At 41.1% G+C, this 24,231-nt stretch overlaps 1 protein-coding gene across 1 annotated transcript in view; it reads right to left on the bottom strand.

Moving 5' to 3' along the window:
• Positions 1 to 23,948, bottom strand: part of polr2b (RNA polymerase II subunit B) — a 52,358-nt gene extending 28,410 nt beyond the window's left edge. The window contains exons 1-9 of the mRNA XM_043674270.2: positions 23,812 to 23,948; positions 18,998 to 19,070; positions 6,345 to 6,495; positions 6,141 to 6,253; positions 5,816 to 6,035; positions 2,765 to 2,923; positions 2,507 to 2,671; positions 733 to 929; positions 126 to 245 (exon numbers count right to left, since the gene is read on the bottom strand). Coding sequence (XP_043530205.1) covers positions 126 to 245; positions 733 to 929; positions 2,507 to 2,671; positions 2,765 to 2,923; positions 5,816 to 6,035; positions 6,141 to 6,253; positions 6,345 to 6,495; positions 18,998 to 19,070; positions 23,812 to 23,836 — 1,223 coding nt within the window. The 5' untranslated portion in view covers positions 23,837 to 23,948. The remainder of the gene's footprint in view (positions 1 to 125; positions 246 to 732; positions 930 to 2,506; positions 2,672 to 2,764; positions 2,924 to 5,815; positions 6,036 to 6,140; positions 6,254 to 6,344; positions 6,496 to 18,997; positions 19,071 to 23,811) is intronic.
• Between the last annotated feature and the right edge of the window lie 283 nt (positions 23,949 to 24,231).

A 24,231-nucleotide genomic window follows, 5' to 3' on the forward strand; every position in this document is an offset into this window, starting at 1 on the left:
CTGGGTGTGTTTAACTTTGGAGGGGTCAGTGTGGACTTGTTGCTGAACGCCCTGCTTCCACACTGTAGGGATTCTATTAAAAAAAGAATAAATAAGTTTATATTTCATTACACTGCTCTCATTACCCTCTAAACAGGAAAGCAAGCAATGGTCCAGCCAGGTCTAGCCTTTTGTTCCCATAATGATCTCTGTCATCCAATTCTCTTCGGCCTAAAGCAGCCAATAGTAATCGATGAACCATGTAACTAAACAAAGAAAACTTGAATTAGTTTTAAGTTACTAGTACTCTAAAATGCTTATTCATAAAATATGGTTTGACAAATTAGAATTAGATACATCATGCAAAAAAATGAAACATCTTTATGACATCTCTCGCAATTGGAAAATCGATTGTTTTCAAGTTTAATTGTTGGAAAGAGCAATCAATTGATTATTTTTCCAAATTAAAAGTCACAGGACTAAGCACATTTGAACAACTTGGCATCTTTTGCAAGTTCAAACTACTGACCACACCAAAACTTGTAACTACCAATCACTGCACACAGCCTTGGTTTCAAAAGTATTAAACATTGTTTGCAACTCTTGCTAACCCATACAAATCAGTTCTATATCACATTGTACATTGCATCTGAAGCATGCTTTTAGCTGAGTCTGTTTATTTTTGGTAAGTTTAAGAAAATAGTTTTCTTTTCTCTGAAACTACAATTCTCACTTAAGTACTCAATAACGTACCCCAAGAAATAAGCTTTCTTAGTCTCACAGAAGTCACTGACTCCAACATGTGGCAGCACCTCCTTCTGCAGGATTTCCTTTGCATATTTAATTCTCTTCTCTTTTGTTACACCAGGTTTTGCACCTCTTGAACCAATAAAATTCAATGCGACATTTTGTTCCTGGATAACGAAAGCTTCATCCAGTGAAGGCTTCACCTATAATAAAAATGTAATGATTGTAACCTATATAACATACACAAGTAAGCTTGATATATATGGGCATAGTAATATAACCTAGACCTATTTCCTGTCAAATTTAAATCCAGTTTCCTGCCTTGGCTTTCACTCAGCATTTCTGTAGAGAATATAATCAGCAATAAAGAACAGGCATGCACTTGTAATGTGAAAATATTTAGGCACCCTACATAGTCATCTGACACCTCAAAGCAATTAGAAATCAAGAAAATGTGGTAGTCAATTTGCTTCCAGAAGCAATAAATGTGATAACGATTAGATAATTTGTTTAGAGACAGTGAGTGAGTGATAAATATTGGGCAGGACAATGGGGATAATCCTCTAATCTTCTTTTAAGGTAGATGCATGTGATTTTTAACATCTACCTGAGTGTGCAGATGGGGCTTCAAATTAACAACTGAGCAGAAACGGATGAAGAGTCATCTATACATTAGCTTGCTTTCCCTCCGGTGGGTGCTGTCTGACCAGCTGTTATCTCCGCATTTTATGTTTTCAGTACAGATTCCTGCATCTGCAGTAATTCGCTCCTCTAATAGTCCAGTTCTCCTTCAGTGGGCGGCACGGTGGCACAGTGGTTAGCACTGCTGCCTCGCAGCGCCAGAGACCCGGGTTCAATTCCCACCTCAGGCGACTGACTGTGTGGAGTTTGCACATTCTCCCCGTGTCTGCGTGGGTTTCCTCTGGGTGCTCCGGTTTCCTCCCACAGTCCAAAGATGTGCAGGTCAGGTGAATTGGCCACGTTAAATTGTCCGTAGTGTTAGATTAGATTACTTACAGTGTGGAAACAGGCCCTTCGGCCCAACAAGTCCACACTGCCCCGCCGAAGCGCAATCCTACGTTTACCCCTTACCTAACACTACGGGCAGTTTAGCATGGCCAATTCACCTGACCTGCACATCTTTGGACTGTGGGAGGAAACCGGAGCACCCGGAGGAAACCCACGCAGACACGGGGAGAATGTGCAAACTCCACACAGTTAGTCGCCCTGAGGCGGGAGTTGAACCCGGGTCTCTGGCGCTGTGAGGCAGCAGTGCTAACCACTGTGCCACCGTGCCGCCCATAAGGGGTAAGGGGTAAATGTAGGGGTATGGGTGGGTTGCGCTTCGGCGGGTCGGTGTGGACTTGTTGGGCCGAAGGGCCTGTTTCCACACTGTAAAGTAATCTAATCTAATCTGTAATCTAATCTACTGTTATGGATGTCAGCTTTGATTTCTGTGCTCTGATTTTGGAGAGGAACTTGTAGCCACCAACCTGGTGACTCAAATTTTGAATGCCACCAACTCAAACAGGGCTAAAGCACATTTTATAAAGCACCCTATAGACTAACCTCAAACTGATTTGAAATGTGTTTCTGACTCTCAAATTCTGAAATTTCTAGTGAGTCAGGATGTGCTGTGGCCTTAACCAGAAAATTTGCTTAAAATTTTATTAGCACCAGCTATTGTCCACAAGAAAAGGACTTCCACCAGAGAAAGACATTAAAATGACTGCACAAGTAAGTAGTTTTACAAAAAACTTTAAGTGAGATTAAAACTCACCATTTCCATCATTTCAGGATCATCAAAATCATAGATAATGTGCTCCAAAATGTCTCGATCAGACACAAATCCCAAAGCACGAAACACAATAATTATAGGAACTTCCTGCCTGATGTATGGCAGTGTAGCAACAATTCTCTGGCCTATTGCACTTTTTCTTACACCCTACAGAGAAAACAGAAAGCAGTTTAAGAGTGAACGGTGTTCAAAGAAACTTTAAAGTGACTCAAGGAAATAAAAAATTGTCCAAAGTCCTACCTGTCCTCCTCTTGCTAGCATGCTGACCCAGATGGTACTTGTGGGACGAGAAGAATTCTCTAAACAGGACCGACACTCCCCTGTGTACGCATATTTGGAGTCCTTCTTTGCAAACACATACACTGTGTTTGTTGCCATTTTCTCCTGTGCAATTAGGACCTTAGAAATATCCAAAATGATTAATTTATTATAAACACAAATTATTTATTTTACTGTTATTCATGTACAGTGGTTTTAACCATCAAATCAAACTATAATAAAAAATTGCCAAGTTGTGCAAAATATGCAACAAACTGAGAAGTTGTTTCCACTGGCTAGGGAATCTGAATCAAAGAGATATTTCAGGATGACAGTCAATCAATCAATCAGGACTGAAACAAGGAGAATATTCCTCACTGTATCTTTGAAATCCTCTAACCAGAGGACTGTGGAAGGGTATAATTGAACATACTTAAAGGTTGACACAAACAGAGGATTGGTTTTCAGTGGATCAAGACATTTGGGAAACTGGTAAATAAGCGGAATTCAAGCCAGAGTTCAACCAGGACCACAATGAATGGAAAAGCAGGTTTCATTAGGTGATATAGTCTTCTGCTGCTTTTATTTATCTTAAGATCAATAAGAATGAAACCTACAGCAATGTAGAATGTAAAATATGGCATCAGAATTGTAATGCATATTTTGTTTGTGGATCTTGTTACATTTTTGAGTCATTTGGCTTATTCATGGCAAGTGGGCATCATTGACATGGCTAGCAATTGTTGCTAATCCACAAATGCCCTTGAACTTGCCAAACCATTTCTGAGGGCAATGAAGAGTAAAGCGCATTATTGTGTTTCTGGAGTCATGTAGGTTAGACCAGGTAAGGATGGCAGATTTCCTTCCAAAAAAAGGACATCAGGGAAACGCATTTCAGTTGGGTTTTTGCAATGATCAGTCATAATTTCATAGTCACCACTGTTTACTGGTTTGCAAATTCCATATGTGTTCATGGAATTGAAACCTCACCAGCCGCTGTGGCAAGATTTGAATCAATGCCCCCACAGTATTTACTTGGACTTCTAGATTACTAGCCCAGTGACACTGCCACTATACAACCTTTCACAGGAATCAATATGTTCAGCATTTGGACAGAGTAAGGAAAATTTTTTTTGACAATATTTTTTTCAGTGAATCAGTTAATTCCTGATAAGAACTTAAAACTTTTTTTCAACAGATACAAAGGAGTTTCTGACAGGAAGCAAGCTAAAACTGTTGTCTGAATTTACAATTCCTTCAGATCACACATTTCGAAGATATAAGGGATATAAACTATTTTTCCTCCGAAGATTTCCACTAGCTACAAGAAAGTAGGGAAGTGCAAACCTAGTGTCAATCTACAGACTGTTAGCCTGTCTGTTTGACAGTAATGGAACAATCCTAATGGGGGCATACCATGTTTTAACCACACCACCCTGTGGCCCAACATTTCAACTCCCCCTCCCACTCTGCCGAGGACATGGAGGTCCTGAGCCTCCCTCACCACCCGATGCCTGGAGGAAGAACGCCTCATCTTCTGTCTCGGAACACTTCAATCCCAGGGCATCAATGTGGACTTCCACAGTTTCCTCATTTCCTCTTCCCCCACCTCACCTCAGTTCCAAACTTCCAACTCAGCACTGTGCACATGACTTGTCCTACCTGCCTATCTTCTTTTCCACCTACCCACTCCACCCTCCTCCCTGACCTATCACCTTCATCCCACCCCCATCCACCCATTGCACTCTTTGCTACTTTCTCCCCACCCCCATCCTCCTCTCATTTATCTCTCCACCCTTCAGGCACTCTGCCTGTATTCCTGATGAAGGACTTTTGCGCGAAACGTCGATTTTCCTGCTCCTCTGATGCTGCCTGAACTGCTGTGCTTTTCCAGCACCACTAATCCAGAACATGTTTTAAAATTCACTTGTCAAATCAAGAAATGAAAACAATGCACAAATATTGATCCACTTAACGGTAGGCACATCATGCAGAACTGCCATGCAAACAAAGCTCTTTGTTTTTTTGGAATACGTGGATGATTATTTTTATTTGCTTTTTTTGTACAGCTACACTGGAGCAATAATTTAAAGGAACCACATGGGAGTTGCTGAGCAAATTAGAGGAAACATTGCATTAGTACATGTATACTAATAAGACATTACTTTTAATAAAAGCATCCATATATTCCAAAAAACTGAAGAAATTTTGTTGGTATGGCAATTCTGCATAATGTGCCTACTGTTAAATGGATCAATAGTTGCACTGCTTTCATTTCTTGGTTAATCATGATGAGATCAGTGTATGAATGCTGGCACATGCATAACAATCTGTATAACAAAATGTGAAAAAAGCCCTAAACAGACATTTTGGCAGACAGCCTAGAAAATTAGAAGGGAGTGTTAAGAATAAATAATGCTAGCTGTGAAACATATCAAGAGGCTTGAGAATAAAGGTCATACCTCTCCAACAGTTACTCATGTAAAGTACAAGTTACAGGTGGAGAAAGTTATGTTAAGTGAAGCCCATATGAATGCCCTTGACATACTCTTTGGGTTTAACAGCCCCATGTCTTGGAGAAATAATTAATCTCACTATGGTACTATGTACCAAAGGCCCTTTGGGACCTTTATCTAAGTCTTGCCAGAGACACCTTAAGTAGTCAAGATGGTACAATAATGATAACAGATGAGTCACATTAGTTTTCTGGGACTTTGGTACACAAGACCATTATGCATCGACATTTTAATTAAAGGATGGTAATAAAATCAGACATCTCAAAACTCCCACATCAAACCTATTTTACTGGTAAGCACTTTATATGGCGAACATTTACAATGTATCTATACAGATTTGCTTTCTTTGCAATTGTTGTGATATGAAAACCAAAGTAACTCATTTATACATTAGTATTCATCTAGATCACTAATTGGCATTGAATGTCTTGAAAAAATTTAGATTTCGTTAGAATGAATTATTCTGAAATCTCCTTAATTTGCCAAATATTTTATAAGACAACTACAAATTCTGTACCTTTTCTGATCCATTGATGATGAAATATCCACCAGGATCCAGTGGGCATTCATTGAGCTCACAGAGATCACGATCTGTCAGACCACTAAGAAGACAATATGTGGATCGAAGCATGATAGGAATCTTTCCTATAAACGTTTTCTGATGTTGGGTTTGCATCTGCTCCTCTCCCTCCTTAATCACTGTCTTTGTGATGTCCACATAGAGAGGGGCTGAATATCTGTAAAAAGTCAAATGCAAAATCGCAAATCCCAACTCACAACTCATTTTTTTGAGAAGTTGATAAAAATTATTTGTGCTCTGTAATGCATCCAAAGAAACTTACGTAAGATTTCGTAATCTAGCTTCATTTGGCATCATTGGAGATGGTGCCCCATCCCTTTCCCAATGTGTTGGTTTGGATAAATAGATTTGTTCAAATTTTAGTAAGAACCTGGGCTGGAACACAAAAATAACACATATATATTATACATCTGTCCATTTCAACTGATAAAAATATAACAATGTTTTCTTTTGGAGTTTTTCTTACCGGCTCTTCTACTTCCCCAGAAGTATGCTGTGCTTCAGCTTGGAGATCTATTGGAGGAGCATCTTCCACAATTCTCTGCACTGACATTTGTATGAATTCATCAAATGAATCCAACTGCTGTCGAACCAAACCTTTCTCATCAAAGTATGAACTGTAAAACAAATATGCCAACTTTTATTTGAAAGACAAAGGGCTAATCAAGTTTCCAGAAATTGTTACTGACAAGTAAACCATCATCATGTGGCAAATTATTTACTGTCCAGATTTTTAAGTCGTAGCAAGACAAACCGAAATACTGTTAACATTTTGGCATCATGTCACTGTCAGGCAGGAAAGGTTGGTTCAGAAAGACTATGGGGAAAATCAGAGGTGCAGGGAAGGAAACTGAAATGGAAGGCCAGAAAGGGAAAAGAACAGCTGGAGAGGAGGTGCTCAGATTTCAAAGACAAGAAGGTGGATTTATAAGGCCAAAGAAATGGATCAAGCTAGGAGACTAAAGTAATCAAAAGACCTGGTGGAAGACCAGGGAGCAGGAGCATGAGCAATCACAGGCTGGAAGGGGAATTGGAAACATGGTGGTATGGGTAGAGAATCTATTAAATTTAACACCAATAGCCTGAATAAACATGAGAAACCAGGACAAACACACATCCTAGAAGCAAGTTGGTCGCACAGCTCCCAGCCATGGCTGTTTTGAAGTGGATTGGGTTCAGGTTTGAGTTTTTAACCTGTTAACATCCTTCCCATATTTGCACTGGTTAAAATCCCTTCCACATAAAGACAAAAGGGTGCTGTAGTGACAGAACTAAAAGAGCTTCATGTAATGTAAAAGCACCACAAGAGGTAGCTCATACCAACATTTGCTTATACAAAACTTTGCAAGATCTACAGTTTTGTAATAATGCGAAGAACTGTGATTCACAAAGGACCTCCATGGAACTTCAATACCACAATGTGAACACTTGTAACAATACTGAAGGCCAGGCAGCCAGGTGCAAAAGAAATAGAAATACAACAGTTTCAGCATCTTGAACAATTTGTGATCAAAGAATCTCTGAATAATACTGTTGGCAATAATGTTATTGAGGGTACTGATGCAATCAACATATGTGTAGGCGGGGGCGCATGCTGATTTGAGCTCGGACATTGAAGTCAGCTTGAATTTACCCAAGACAATGATAAACTACTACATTATCCTTCAAATCCTGGACATCAAAGACCCAGTTGTAGGAAAATCTGACATATACAACAGCCAGCAAGAATTACAAGCTCATCCAGGGAAGGAAAAGGTTCATGAAATAAGCTTTTGGGCATGAACCTTTTCCTTCCCTGGATGAGCTTGTAATTCTTGCTGGCTGTTGTATATGTCAGATTTTCCTACAACTGGGTCTTTGATGTCCAGGATTTGAAGGATAATGTAGTAGTTTATCATTGTCTTGGGTAAATTCAAGCTGACTTCAATGTCCGAGCTCAAGTCAGCATGCACCCCAGCCTACACATACGTTGATTGCATCAGTACCCTCAACAACATTATTGCCAACAGTATTATTCAGAGATTCTTTGATCACAAATTATTCAAGATGCTGAAACACTGTTGTATTTCTATTTCTTTTGCACCTGGCTGCCTGGCCTTCAGTATTGTTACAAGTGTTCACATTGTGGTATTGAAGTTCCATGGAGGTCCTTTGTGAATCTACAGTTCTCGGCATTATTACAAACTGTAGGTCCTCCCACAATCCAAAGATGTGCAGGTCAGGTGAATTGGCCATGCTAAATTGCCCACTAGTGTTAGTGTTAGAAGGGAAATAGTTCTGGGTGGGTTACTCTTCGGAGGGTCGGTGTGGACTAGTTGGGCCGAAGGGCCTGTTTCCACACTGTAAGGAATCTAATCTAATCTAAAAAATATGAAACAAACCCATGCTGACACAGAAGCAAATATATATTCTATAACAGAGAATGTCAGGTTTCAGGGAAGGACTAAAAGTTGCTTGCATCTCAAACAAACTATATTGCTACGAGATCTGCAGCAGTTCAGGACGTGCAAGATATTTTAAATTGTCATTCTATCATATTACTTCAGTATGTCTGCCTTACTTGGTCAGGAAACCTCCCAATATAGGATCACCATAATCTCGGACAGCTACATTATAGTTCCCAGGCTACCTGAAAATAACAATATTCAAGATACAGTAAGCTAGTGCAAACAAAAGTGGAAATTCCCATGCCTATGTTTCTTATGTTACATTTACACTAGAGTTCAAATTATTGTATCAAATCAGCCATTTTAATTCCAGTGTAACCTTTAGACTTACAGTGGACCCTCAATTAATTCCAATCAGGATGCACCTTGCAAATTCTGATGGGACAGGAGCTTTTACTAAATGGAAGGCAATACAAGCAACATCAAAAAGGTCAGACTGATGTACATTAACCTTCATTTGTCTAAATTTCATACAACATATTCCAGTGAACATATCCACAAAATATAATAGAAAAAGTAAAATGCTTATGTTCTTTTTTTTATGCTGTGAAGAATTCTAACCTGTCTTTTTCATGAAGTTAAAAATCACAATATGATTCTATGAAAACCAGGTTGTAGTCCAACAGGTTTATTTGAAAGTACAAGCTGACAGAGTGCTGCTCCCTCAACAGGTAGCAAGTGGGGCAGGATACATAGGACACAGAATTTATAAGTAAAAGATCAAAGTGTCATACAATGTATGGGCAGAGGTTTAGGGTGAGAAGAAAAAGATTTAAAAGGGACCAAAGGGACATTTTTTCATGCAGAGAGTAGTAAGTGTATGGAATGAACTGCCAGAGGAATGGTGGAGTTTGGTACAATTACAATTTAAAAGGCATCTGGATGGACATATAAATAGGAAGGGTTTAGAGGGATATGAGCCAATTGCAGGCAAATGGGACTAAATTAGTTTAGGATATCTGGTCAGCATGGACGAGTTGGACCAAAGGGTCTGTTTCCTTGCTGTACATCTCTACAACTATAAGGCAATGGGCAGCACGGTGGCACAGTGGTTAGCACTGTTGCCTCACAGCGCCAGAGACCCGGTTCAATTCCTGCCTCAGGCGACTGACTGTGTGGAGTTTGCACATTCTCCCCTTGTCAGCATGGGTTTCCTCCAGGTGCTCCGGTTTCTTCCCACAGTCCAAAAATGTGCAGGTTAGGTGAATTGGCCATGCTAAATTGCCTGTAGTGTTAGGTGAAGGGGTGAAATGTAGGAGAATGGGTCTGTGTGGGTTGCGCTTCGGCGGGTTGGTGTGGACACTGTAAGTAATCTAATCTAAACTAAACTATAACTGATGCGATGTACTACATAAACCTAGATGGCTGTTAAGTCTTTAAATCACTTTTTGATGGCATGAGAGCTTACAAACCTCTTAACTTCCCCTAGCAGTACATAAAATCAATCAAACATTTCACTACCTGATAGACATCCAGCTGATTTATGAACAGAATAACCAGGAAAACAGTAGGGCCCATTCAGGACCAAAGTGACAATCTCTGTGTGGAGTCAGAGGACACAGCTGCAGTTTTAAATGAGTTTTACATCTGTATTCATTATAGAGAAGTATGATGTAGGGTAGGGGCAATAATAATTGTGAACAAATTAGCATCAAGAGGCAGGTGGTTTCAGCAGGTTTGAAAGTGGATAAATCCCAGGCCCAAATGAGATGTGTCACAAATAACTGTGGAAAGCAAGGGAGGAGATTACAGGGGCTCCGAGATTAATTTTCAAATCCTGGTTAGCCACAGGAAGGGTGCTAGAGGACAGTGAATGTGGTACCATTATTCAAGATGGGTGGTAGGATCAAACGCGGAAACTACAGGTCAGTGAGTCTAACATACATAGTCAGGAAGCTATTGGAAAAGATTCTGATGAACAGAATTAATCTCCACTTGGAGAGGCAAGTATTAATCAAGAATAGTCAGCATGGCTTTGCAAAGGGGAGATCATATCAAAAAATGTGATTGAATTTTTCAAGGAGGGGACTAGGTTTGTACAGTTGAAGTAGTCTCTACAGATATCAGTATAGTTCCGACAAGGTCCCACACGGCAAAATAGTTAAGAAGCGAACAGCCCATAGGATCCAATTGTTACAGGTGATTTTATTCTGCACAATGACTGGACAAATCAGATGGTCAAGGCTAACATGGAAGGTGAATTGCAGAATGCATCAAGGATTGTTTCTTAGATCAGCAGGTTAATGACTTACCTGACAACAGGCGATTTGTGTATTGAGGTAGGATTAATACGAGATAAATAATGAAGGATCTTCGAGGGGTTAGTATCATAGATTCCCTACAGTGTGGAAGGCTGTCATTAGGCCCATCAAGTCAACATCGACCCTCCGAACAGCATCCCACCCAGACCAAGCACCCCTACCTTATCCCTGTAACCCTGCATTTCCCATAGCTAATTCACTTAGCCTACACATCCCTGGAAATTATGGGCAATCTAGCATGGCCAATCAAGCTAACTTGCACATCTTTGGACTGTGAAGGAAACTGGAACACCTGGAGGAAACCCACGCAGAAACAAGGAAAATGTGCAAACTCTGCACAGACAGTTGCCTGAGGCTGCAATCACATCATGGTAGAATTTCAAATTCAGTTTAAGGGAGCAAAAATTAAGTTTCAAACCAGTGCGCTCAACTAGCCAGAGATGCCCTCATCCCACGAATGAATTTTAAAAAACTTAAGTAAAGACCGATTACAGGGTATGAAGAAAGAGTTGCCTGAAGTGGGCCTGGAAAATAGACAAACAGGGACATAGGTAGATGAGCAATGGCAGACATTTATGCAGATATTTTGTCATGATCAGCTCAAATGTATTCTTATCAGAAAGGTAGACCACGCATGGCAAACAGAGACTGTCAAAGAACGTATCCAGACAGAAATTAAGGCACACAAAATTGCAAATTCTAGCTGTATATCAGAGGATTGGGTTCCTTTGGAGCCAGCAGTTCTATGACTAAAAAGCGCTGACAGGGAGAGAAAATTAACTATGAAAGAAAACTGGCAATAAATATAAAAACAAAAAGCGAGAGCTTCTTCAGTCATACATAAAAAGTGTAGCTAAATTGAGTGAGGGACTCAGGATGCAACTGAAGAACTGAAAATGGGAACAGGGAAACGGTACATATTTTAAAGCAATAGAGAGGAACCTCGATTGTCCTAATATCAATTATCTGAATATTGGATTATCCGAAGGGGATCTCAAGGTCCCTATAAAAGCATTACGTCAAAGAGCTGTTTCAATCCTGATCGTTTCTTTTGTTTGTAGGTATAATGATTAAAAACAAACTCGGCTCACTGATATGCTGCTGAGAACAGTCCAGGCACCATCTCTGGATGACTGACCTCCCGCCCTCTCCCTCTCTCCCCACACTTTCCCTGGAGTTCTACACATGGGTGAATCCTAAACCCCCCTTCCCCAGATAATCTCTCCAACATTGTCCTGTACAGGGCAGTGGTGGAACCTGTCAAAAAGATGTGCGCGTTATTTGGAGACTTACCCCACAAAGGCAGCAGCTGTTGGTGTATGGGGCTGCCCCAGGTGTGAGTGAGTGAGTGAGTGAGTGAGTGAGTGAGTGAGTGAGTGAGTGAGTGAGTGAAAGAAAGAATCGGATGGGGGCGCAGGGGCATGAACGGCGTGTGGGGATGGACGGGGGAGTGGGCAGGGGTGATGGCACTGGGGCGGGGTGGGACCGAATGGGGCGGTGGAGGCTCGAGCGCAGTGTGCTGCTGCCTAGTCTCCTGAACAGGGAGCAGACTTCACAGAAAACTCCGAGCCCCAAAGGAAATCAATTAACCGAATAATCAATTATCTGAGCGAAATAGTGCCCACCCATCTCGTTCGGATAATCGAGGTTCTTCTGTATTTTGAATCAATCTTCAAAGTAAAGGACACCATAACTTTCCATAGATATCAGATAAACAAGGTGCTAATAGAAGGAAAGGTCTTGTAACAGTCTCTATCATGAATATTTGACAAATTAATGAGGCTGAGAGGCAGACAGGATGCCAGGACCTGATGACCTGCATTCAAGCATTTTGAAGCATATGGCTGCAGAGATAGCAGACTCATTGGTTGAAATATTCCAAAACTCACTGGATTCTTGGAGGGTTTAAGCAATGTAAGGTCTCTGTTCAAGAAGGGAGGGAAACAGGAAACTATAGGTCAGTGAGCCTAATATCTGACATTGGGAAACTTCTGAAGTCCATTATTAAGGAAGAAATAGCAGAACATTCAGAAAGTTTAATGTAATCAAACACAGTCGACGTAGTTTTGAGAAAGGGAGATCATGTTTGACCAATATATTAGAGATTTTTTTGAGAACAAGCAGAGTTGATAAAGGAGAACTAGCAGATGGAGTGTATTTGGATTTCCAGAAGGTGTATGATATGGTGCCACATTAAAAAAAGTTTTGTACATAAAAGGAACTCTGGGCATTGGGGGTAATGTGTCAGCATGGATTGAGGGCGAGCTAACACACAGAAAACAGAGTCACAATTAAATAAGTCCTTTTTTTAGTTTGGAAAGATGTACCTAGTGAAGTGGGGTAAGGATCACTCCTTGTGCCTCAATTAGTTACTGTCTTTTTCATGACTTGGTCGAGTGTAAATTATCCAATTTTGCTGATGACGCAAAAGTTGGTTGGAGAGCATGTTTTGATGAGGACATAAGGAATCTGCAAGGGGATACAGATAGGTTGAGTGAAGCAAGTAAGCAAAACTTGGCAGATGGTAGTTAATGTAGGAAAGTGAGATATCATGCATTTTGGTAGGAAGAATCAAAAGGCAGACTATTATTTAAATGAAGCAATACTTTAAAAATGTGCAGCACAGAGGGAACTGGGCATTCTTATACTTGAAACACAAAAAGATAGCATGCAGATGCAGCAAGTAATTAAGGCAGCAAATGAAATTTTGTCCTTCATTGCTAGGAAGTTGGAGTTTAAAAGTAGGGTATTTTTGTGAAACTGTACAGGGTATTAGTGAGGCTTCACCTGGAGTAGTGAGAAATCACTGCAGTTAAGAAAGGATGCATTGTCATTTAAGGTAGTTCATTAGTGATTTACTAGGTTGATTCCTGGGATGAAGCTGTTGAGATATCAAGAACAGCTAAATAGATTATGCATTTATTCGTTAGCATTTAGAAGAATGAGGAGAGATCTTATTGAAATATACAAGATGCTGAGGGGCTTGACCGGGTAGATGTTGAGAAGTTGCTTCCATTAGTGGGTGAATCTCAAGACTACAGGGCACAGTTACAAATTAAGGGGACTCTCGCTTAAACAAAGAAATTCCTTCCATCAGAGAGAGTTGCAAATATCTGGAATTCTCTATGCTAGAGTATTGTAGTGGCTAGTCACTGAAAGTATTTAAATAGGAGGTAGATAGATTTTGAAATAAAAGAGTTGAGGGCTATGCAGAGCTGGCACAAATGAGGAGTCGAGGCTTGGTGCAGATCAGCAATAATCTTTGAGAATGGTGGTGCAGGGTTGAATAGCCTATTTTTAATGGATAAACTATACTGATTTCTAAATAAACACTCTTGGTCTGGATGTTTCCACAAATTAAAACTCTTACAGTGAGGTAACTTAGTCTCTTGATTGCCCTGAACAAACTTTTTCTGGAGAAACTATTCTTATACCCGACTTCAGCCAGGTCACCTTCAAAGTGAAATCAAATGCTTTTAACATTTTTGTTTAAAACTGCTCTACCAAGCTTCTGTTAAGTTAATGGCTTTGTTCCCTTTTCTTGCTCATCATCAATCCCACAATATAGGCAAACCTCTATCAACTCTCCAGGAGGCCTCCAGTCATCCGTTCTGCAACACATACTGGCTTGCAATCATGGTTCCAGAAAGACTGACATAATTAAATTGTGGACTTACACAGTTAATTGTACAGCCCAGGGGAGTTTGCTGAACAAAGAGACCGGGTGGTGAAGGTGGCATTTGGCACACTTGCCTTTATTGGTCAGTGCATTTAGTAGAGGAGCTGGGATTACATTGTGGCTGTACAGTATATTGGTAAGCTGTACAGAACTTTCAGAACATTGTGTTCAATTCTGGTTTTCCTGCTTTAGGAATGACGTTGTTAAACTTGGAAGGGTTCAAAAAAGATTTACAAGGATGTTGCCTGGACTGGAAGATTTGAGCTAGAGGGAGAGGCTGAATAGGCTGCGGCTTTTTTCCCTGGAGCGTTGGAAGTTGTGGGGTGACTTTATAGGGGTTTATAAATCATGAGGAGCATGGTTAGGGTGAATAGCCATGGTCTTTATCCTAGGATAGAAAAATCCAAAATAGAGGGCATAGGTTTAAGGTGAGAGGGAAAATATTTAAAAGGGATCTGAGGGGCAACTTTTTCTCACAGAGGGTAGTGTGTGTACGGAACGAGTTGCCAGAGGAAATGGAGGTGGCGGATACAATTACAACATGTAAAAGGCATCTGGATGGGTATGCGAATCGGAAGGGTTTAGAGGGATAGGGGCCGAACGCTGGCAAATGGGACTAGATCAGTTTAGGATATCTGGTCAGTGCGTACCAGATGGACCAAAGGGTGTGTTTCCATGCTGTATAACTCCATGATTCTATAATTCTTAGATCATTTCACAAAAAAAGACCAATAACCATTTGCCACTAGCTTAAAAACCAAACTCAATATTTATATATATGAATCACACCTTTCAATGCAAAGTGATGCAAAGCACCCAATTACACCTCTAATTTGGAAGTTTTCTGTTCTGAAGCACCTCACTTATATCCAAAGCAGCCTCCATTGCAAAGTTGAGAAAAAAAAGTCTGCACTAGTCATCTCTCTATAGATGTCAAAATCAACTAAAACCAAGAATGCCAAACTCCACTTCATTCAAACCACCAATCTCATCAATCACCTTCTCAACTTGTACTGAACCAATATTAAACCAATTTCTAGAACAGCTATTGCATTTCAGATTTCAGTTGATATTAAACCATTCATAACTTCTGAATCCACAACAAAGACCAGCTTACAATGAATCTGCTTCTTGCAGTATTGCATAACGGTATGAATGCTACTCTCGGAGTTGAATGATAGAGGTGGTGTTAGATAACAGAAGTTGGACGCTCAACTGTGAAGGATTCCAACAATTCAGCAAATGGCACACTCCATCAAAAGTACCAGTTTCTTGTTCTACTTTATCCTTCTACAATTAGAAGACCATAAATGCTTTCTGAAATGTGATTGTCATCCAAGCATTAATACATTTGGAAAGTTTTCACATTTCTAAAGCAATAAGGATCTTGCTTTTTCTAATCACAAGAAGTTTCACCATGGTCAAAGTTCACTTATTCTGAACAACGATGTGTCCACAAACAGAACATTGAGCTTTTTGTGATTCGGTTACACAAGTAATGTCTTGTCAATATCTACCACATTACTTTCACAATTCTTACTCAGTTCTCTTCTGTGATTCAGAATTTTTTCTATATCACTACTCTTTGGGGATAGTGACCATAATTTGGTGATTTTTACTCTCGTGATGGAGAGGGATAAGTGTGTACTACAGGGCAAGAGTTATAGCTGGGGTCAGGGAAATTATGATGCGGTGAGGCATGACTTAGGATGTGTGGCTTGGAAAAGTAGACTCCAAGGCAAGAGTGTAAATGATATGTGGAGCTTGTTCAAGGAGCAACTATTGAGTGTCCTTGATAATTATGTACCTGTCAGGCAGGGAGGAAAGGGTCGTGCGAGGGAGCCGTGGTTTAATAAGGAATTGGAATCCCTTGTTAAATGGAAGAGGGCGGCCTATCTCAAGATGAGACGTGAAGGTTCAATTGGGGCGATTGAGAGTTATAGGGTAGCCAGGAAGGACCTGAAGAGAGAGCTAAGAGCAGCAAGGAGGGGACATGAAAGGTCCTTAATCGGTAGGATTAGGGAAAACCCTAAGGCTTTCTATAGGTATGTTAGGAATAAAAGAATGACTAGGGTAGGAATAGGTCCAGTCAAGGATAGTAGTGGGAAGTTGCGTGTGGAGGCGGAAGAGATTGGGGAGACACTGAATGAATACTTTTCTTCAGTATTTACTCAGGAACAGGGCATTGTCGTCGATGTGAATACTGAGTCACAAATAAGTAGAATGGATGGCTTTGAGGTATGTAGAGAAGAGGTGTTGGAAATCCTGGAAAATGTGAAAATAGATAAGTCCCCTGGGCCTGATGGCATTTATCCTAGGATTCTCTGGGAAGCAAGGGAGGAGATTGCAGAGCCATTGGCCTTGATTTTTATGTCCTCTTTGTCTACAGGAGTAGTGCCAGAAGACTGGAGGATAGCAAATGTGGTTCCCTTGTTCAAAAAGGGGAGTAGGGATAACCCTAGTAACTATAGGCCGGTGAGTCTCACTTCTGTTGTGGGCAAAGTCTTAGAGAGAATTGTAAGGGATAGGATTTATGCACATCTGGATAGGAATAATGTGATCAAGGATAGTCAGCATGGTTTTGTGAAGGGCAGGTCGTGCCTCACAAACCTTATTGAATTCTTTGAAAAGGTGACGAAGGAGGTTGATGAGGGGAAAGCGGTAGATGTGGTATATATGGATTTTAGTAAGGCGTTTGATAAGGTTCCCCATGGTAGGCTACTGCAGAAAATACGGAGATATGGCATTGAGGGTGAGTTGGAGGTTTGGATTAGGAATTGGCTGGATGGAAGAAGACAGAGGGTAGTAGTTGATGGCAAAGTTTCTTCATGGAGTGCCGTCACTAGCGGTGTTCCGCAAGGATCTGTTTTGGGACCATTGCTGTTTGTCATTTTTATAAATGACCTGGAAGAGGGGTTAGAAGGTTGGGTGAGCAAGTTTGCGGATGATACGAAAGTCGGAGGAGTTGTTGACAGTGAGGAAGGATGTGGCAGGTTACAGCAGGATATAGAGAAGCTGCAGAGCTGGGCAGAAAGGTGGCAAATGGAATTCAATGTAGCTAAGTGTGAGGTGATTCACTTTGGGAAGAATAACAAAAAGATGGGGTACTGGGCTAATGGTCGGATACTTGGTAGTGTGGATGAGCAGAGGGATCTTGGTGTCCATGTACACAGATCTCTGAAAGTTGCCACCCAGGTAAATAGTGCGGTGAGGAAGGCATATGGCGTATTGGCTTTTATTGGTAGAGGAATTGAGTTCCGGAGTCCTGAGGTCATGATGCAGTTGTATAAGACTCTGGTGCGGCCGCATCTGGAATATTGTGTGCAGTTTTGGTCGCCATACTATAGGAAGGATGTGGAGGCACTGGAACGGGTGCAGAGGAGGTTTACCAGGATGTTGCCTGGTATGGAAGAAAGATCGTATGAGGAAAGACTGAGACACTTGGGGCTGTTTTCATTAGAGAAAAGAAGGTTTAGGGGTGACTTGATTGAGGTGTACAAGATGATTAGGGGGTTAGATAGGGTTGACAGTGTGAACCTTTTCCCGCGTATGGAGTCGGGTATTACAAGGGGGCATAGCTTTAAATTAAGGGGGGGTAGATATAGGACTGAAGTTAGGGGTAGGTTCTTCACTCAGCGAGTCGTAAGTTCATGGAATGCCCTGCCAGTAGCAGTGGTGGACTCTCCCTCTTTATGGGCATTTAAGCGGGCATTGGATAGGTATATGGAGGATAGTGGGTTAGTAAAGGTTAGGTGGGCTTGGATCGGCGCAACATCGAGGGCCAAAGGGCCTGTACTGCGCTGTATTCTTCTATGTTCTTCTTTGAATTCTCAATTTCTTCAAATTGTCCAAAACTTGCTCACAGAATGAGACATCTGGTTAATCATCTTGTTTGGCTCTCGAAAATCTATTTGCTCAACCACATATAAAATGAATAAGCAGGTGAAAACCAATTCAAACTAGTTCTTAATTTGTAAAAATCAGCGATCATATGCCTTAGTGAAAGTCAAAGTTGTAAGGTAAAATATCTTATGAAAGCAGAGATTCTGGGCTCTCCTGACTCTTGCATACTAATTTGGGATTTTGAAGTAGATTCAAATTGAGGCAATAACCAATAGTTAATGATCATGAATTTAAGATGGCGCCAATACTGTGCAACTTCTTGCGAGCTCCCAGCAGATGTAACTAACATTTCTTATAACTGTTCTATGCTTGTAAATTTAAATTCTAAACCTGTAAAAATTATTAATAATGCTGTTTTAAATCTACTTACCTTGCCTTGCACACACTCTGTGTGACATAATCTATATGCCTCTGTCTAAACTTTTCTTTTCGCCCTGTGATCTGTGTGACCTTGCTTACTATGATCTGCCTGTACTGCTCATAAACAAAGATTTTCACTGTACTTAGGTACACAGGACAATGAATAAATCAAATCAAACAAAGTACCATAGCAGTGAAAGAAAGATTAATCCTAAATAGCCTACTGATGTCAGGCAAAGGTTAGTGTATATCCATTACTGAGCTAAACTATTCCATGCTGACTGAGTAGCAGCAGGTTATAATCAGGAGTTCATTCGAGCAGCTAAAATTAAGTATAAAGCCACTCTGACAAAATGGTAGTTTAGAATGCCAGTTCTTCCAGTAATTTCAGGTTCTGATATAAACAAAACATCATTGTAGAAGATACATTTATTTACTTTTGTCAAGATCCAGCAGACTATTTATTTACCTGATAACAATCCAACAAGCCTCCTGCCACAAATCTGGAGTGATTTCATCATCATCTTCATCATATTGCGTATCTAGAAATCAATTAGCAGCAATTAATAAGATTCTCTGAGCCAACCTGTACTATTCAGAAAGAGACCATTCTTCATAATAATATAATCAGATATACACAACAAATTGATTTCAACCTACATTTAGCTACATTTACATCATTGCTTGAGAGTATCTAAATAAAAGCTAAATTAAAGGTAAGTGTGCAATATTTCTTATGCTGGAGGTTTCCAACCCGTGGATATTTACAGTACAAAGACAATGATTAGGCTTGCAATTCCATCAATGCCACTTGATATTTCCATTTAACAGGTTACATAGGCCTTTTTCAGTGTGGAGTTTAAGTCGTATAGCACACAACTATTATATTAACTATTTACCAGAAAGAAACTTTCACCATTCAAAAGCTACTACAACTTCATAGCTAGTACTGCAGTCACAAGTGATCACTAAATGTCCTATTGTGGCAGTTGGGGTATCTTGAGAGAAAAATGTAGAACAAGATACTAGGTAGTGTACAGATGGGGAAAGATTATAGAAACAACACAGACGAGATTTAGAGGATGCGCAGGCGAGCATGGGTTTGGGTAGCAAATTGCAAAAAGCCAAAGAATTCAATTGAACTGTGGAGAACCAGCCCATTGGAGTGGTCCAAGTAAAAGAAGCATCGCTTCAGCAATATTATGTATGCTCCAGAAATACCTGTGAAGTACGTACTACCACTCTGCATCAGAACTCCACTGCTTTACAAGAATTTCACTGAAATCAAAGAAGTTCAGTGACATAGACTACTGAGTCAATTTTTGCTTCACTACATAAATATATTCCATATGCCCAAATCCAAATCACAATCATGAAATCTGACGATGGCCTAAAATAAAGCTGAGTATGCAGTAAATAGGACTTAAAGGTTCCAGGAGTATATGGATAGTTTAACGAGATGACCAAAAAAGTGAAGGAAGAACAAGGAATGTGAGTTTTTACTGTTAGGAAAGTATTGGAGTACAAGTGACTCAGAGACAAAGGAGTTTAAAAACTTAATTATTTGAAAGTGCAAGTTTTACGGACGCACCTAGAATAACAATTTTTTAAAAAGTTATCCAAATTCACTCAACTGGAGACTTTAAAAAAAAATTCATAAAAATGACATGACTAGTGATAACTGTTTGCTTTGCTGTACACAAAAATGGCTACAGAACTCTGACTGGATTACAATAGCTGTGCTCTCCAAGAGGCCCATGCTTTCCCACTCAGACAGTTTGTGAATTTTTAAGTATCAAAATTGGGTCACAGTGGGAAATTGTTTCAGAATAACTGTGGTTGACCCTGCTGGCTCTGTTTTGAATAATAACTAGGTTAAAGAGGTTCTTAGTTAAAAATCAACGACACCAGGTTATAGTCCAACAGGTTTAATTGGAAGCATACAATCTTTTGGAACGCCGCTCCTTCATCAGGTGGTTGTGGAGGACACAATTGAAAGACACAGAATTTAGACAATAGACAATAGGTGCAGGAGTAGGCCATTCTGCCCTTCGAGCCAGCACCACCATTCATTATGATCATAGCTGATCATCCTCAATCAGTATCCTGTTCCTGCCTTATCTCCATAACCCTTGATTCCACTATCCTGAAGAGCTCTATCCAACTCTTTCTTGAAAGTATCCAGAGACTTGGCCTCCACAGCCTTCTGGGGCAAAGCATTCCACACACCCACCACTCTGAGTGAAGAAGCTTCTCCTCAACTCTGTTCTAAATGCCCTGCCTACCCCTTATTTTTAAACTGTGTCCTCTGGGTCGGGACTCACCCATCAGTGGAAAACATGCTTCCTGCCTCCAGAGTGTCCAATCCTTTAATAATCTTATACGTCTCAATCAGATCCCCTCTCAGCCTTCTAAACTCAGGGGTATACAAGCCCAGTCGCTCCAATCTTTCAACGTAAGATAGTCCCGCCATTCCGGGAATTGACCTCGTGAACCTATGGTGCACTCGCTCAATAGCCAGAATGTCTTTCCTCAAATCTGGAGACCAAAACTGCACACAATATTCCAGGTGCGGTCTCACCAAGGCCCTGTAAAGCTGCAGAAGAACATCTTTGCTTCTATATTCAATTCCTCTTGTTATGAAGGCCAGCGTGCTATTAGCTTTCTTCACTGCCTGCTGTACCTGCATGCTTGCTTTCATTGACTGATGTACAAGAACACCTAGATCTCGTTGTACTGCCCCTTTAGCTAACTTGACTCCATTTAGGTAGCATCTTCGAGGAGAAAGTGAGGACTGCAGATGCTGGAGATCAGAGCTGAAAATGTGTTGCTGGAAAAGCGCAGCAGGTCAGGCAGCATCCAAGGAGCAGGAGAACTTTCTTCCTGTTTGTCCTACGTAGTGTTTGTGGCAGTCCTTGCATGGAATTTTGTACATGACGTTGGTTTTGTCCATGGGTCTTTTAAGTTTGTTAGTTTTTGTTTGAGAGTGTCGGTGGGTTTGTGTGCTACTAGGATTCCGAGGGGTCTAAGTAGTCTGGCTGGCATTTCTGAAACTTCTTTGATGTATGGCAAGGTGATTAGGGTTTCTGGCTATGTTTGGTCTGCTTGTCGTGGTTTGTTCATGAGGGATCTGCGCACTGTATTTTTTTTGAGTATCCGTTCTTCTTGACTATGTTGTATAGGTGGTTTTCCTCTGTTTTCCGAAGTTCGTCTGTGCTGCAGTGTGCGGTGGAAGAAAGTTAGCCACCAGGATACACGAACACCAGCTAGCCGCAAAAAGACACCACCCTCGTATCCCTACACATGGATGAAAAAAAACACCATTTCGACTGGGACAACCCATCTATCCTGGGACAGGCTAAGCAAAGACATGCCAGAGAATTCCTAGAAGCCTGGCACTCCAACCACAACGCCATAAACAAACACCTAGATCTAGATACCATCTATCAATCCCTCGTAAAACGAACAGGAAATGACATTACCACAAACCCCAGGAACCCCATCCAGGAGAAAGGTATAAAGATAAAGCAGGAGACAACAGCTTCGCTTCACTTGGAGGTCGCCACTGATTATGTTACCTAGCCAGGTAATGAAACGTCTGGATATCAAACCGACAGCTCAGCGAGCAAACCTACACCCTAAACCCATTGTCAAGTTGTTTTTTTTCAGAAAGCCAATATCTGCAGTGGAATCTTTTATTTTCTTTTTCTGAGGAAAATGTGGAACTGTGTTTATGTTTATATTTATATTTCTAGTTCACTGTGCACATTAATAAATGATTACATCTTTGTTGAATTTTCTTTTGATAATAAATGCATAAATTATGTCAATGAACAAATCTGGTTAGTAGACTTTTTTGTTTAAAATCTCTAATATACAGGACGTGTTTAATTGATCATTTGTTAACTGGAAAGCACACTTTTAAGTTGTGACCTGTGAAGTTGTGAGACTAGATGACATTGCATTCGTCCAGTCTCGGTTGTAGCAATGTGAAGGAAGGAGAAACTTTTTTAAAAAAGCATATTATCTAAATGGTGAGAAATAGAGTTCAAAAATGCAGACAAGTCTGTTTTTTCTTGTCCATTAATCACAAAAAATTTAGTGTGCAGTTACATCAAGTAATTAGAAAACCTAAAACCTTTCTTGTTCATTGCAAGGGAAATGTAATATGAAAGCAGGTAGGTAATATTTCAGTTATTGAGGGCATGAATGAGATTACATCTACAGCAACATGCACTCTTGTTCTAATTTTTTTTAAAAAGGAAGGCTGTAAACATATCAGAGATCCTTTGCTTAGAGACTCATTCTTAGCATAAATGAACAGGCGTCTGAATTATCATAGTCACAAACTGGTCACAGAAATATCAGTAATAGACAGAAGTAGGGCGATGCAGACAGAAACAAAATTCACAAGTGGACAGCATAGAAACAACTGGAAATGTGCAACCCACCCTGTGGGCATCTCACAAACACAAAATGATCAGTGACAGCAATCGTGACTTCAAGCAAGGTGGCTCTGAGCAACCATACCACAAAATAAGAGAGGGGAGGGTCAGATAAATCACTTATAAGAGAACAATAGTAATCCACAGATTTCAGAAATGATAACATGTTCAAACGCTTTGTAGTGGAAAAGGAGACTGGAGTGGCAGTGAGATTGGATCAAACATGGACAATTTGAGTGCATGTTCCACAATGTTAATAATACTAATGATAGCCACACTAATGTTGGTTGAAGGACAGAGCTCTCTTGTCCCTCTTTCTATAATACAGTGGGGTATTTTAGGTCCACTTGAGGGGCAAACACACCATGAAAGACAGTGCCTCCTGACAATGCAGCATTCCCTCGATGAAATGGAGTGTCAACCTAAATGATGGGCTTAAAAATGTCTCTGGAGGAGGACTGGAATCCAGGAGCAAGCCGACGGTCGACCTTGTTGATTATAGGAAACGTTTATTGACCTTCGTGTATAAAGTGGTGTATCTCTCAGCAGCTTCCCTCCACCCCCTGGAGCTCAGAGGAAACGTCTCTGGGTCAGGGCACATAACAGCTCAGGGACTGGAAGACAGCAGCCGGTTTGCGTTTCCCTCAAAGGCCCCAACTACAAAACTAAGACTGCACTCAGCACCTGCAGCGGATGGACAGGCCCAGGCCCAGGCCTCGGCCTCGGCCTCAGGCTCAGGCCGGGCTCCCGGAGCCGGCGCCAGTCCATCTCGGTATCCGCCATTTTAAACTTCACAAACGGTACGCATTCAGAAATAGAACGGAAGCCCAGAACTCACCCTCGCCGTCGTCCGGATCGTACATCTCGACGGTCGATAATGGGCTGACAGGAGTGAAGGGAGAAAGCGGCCTTAACCGATCAGTTAAAGCGACGGATGGATCCGGATTGCATCCGCCGTCCGGCACCGACCAGAGCGACAGGGAGCACTGCGCATGCTCCACCTTCTCATCCACTCACCCAGCGGGAGGGAGAGACAGCGCCATCTCTGGCTCAGTCAGACAATGCAGAGGGTCAGTGTCTCTGGTTCAGTCAGCCAGTGCAGAGGGGTAGTGTCACTCGGTCAGTCAGCCAGTGCAGAGAGGCAGTGTCTCTGGGTCAGTCAGCCAGTGCAGAGAGGCAGTATCTCTGGGTCAATCAACCAGCGCAGAGGGCTGTGGCTCTGGGTCAGTCAGCCAGTGCAGAAGGTAGAATCTCTGGG

Source organism: Chiloscyllium plagiosum, unplaced genomic scaffold (genome assembly GCF_037043375.1).
Source record: "Chiloscyllium plagiosum isolate Xiang-an unplaced genomic scaffold, Cpla_swu_hap1 HiC_scaffold_36, whole genome shotgun sequence".
In the NCBI taxonomy this organism is placed as follows: Eukaryota; Metazoa; Chordata; class Chondrichthyes; order Orectolobiformes; family Hemiscylliidae; genus Chiloscyllium; species Chiloscyllium plagiosum.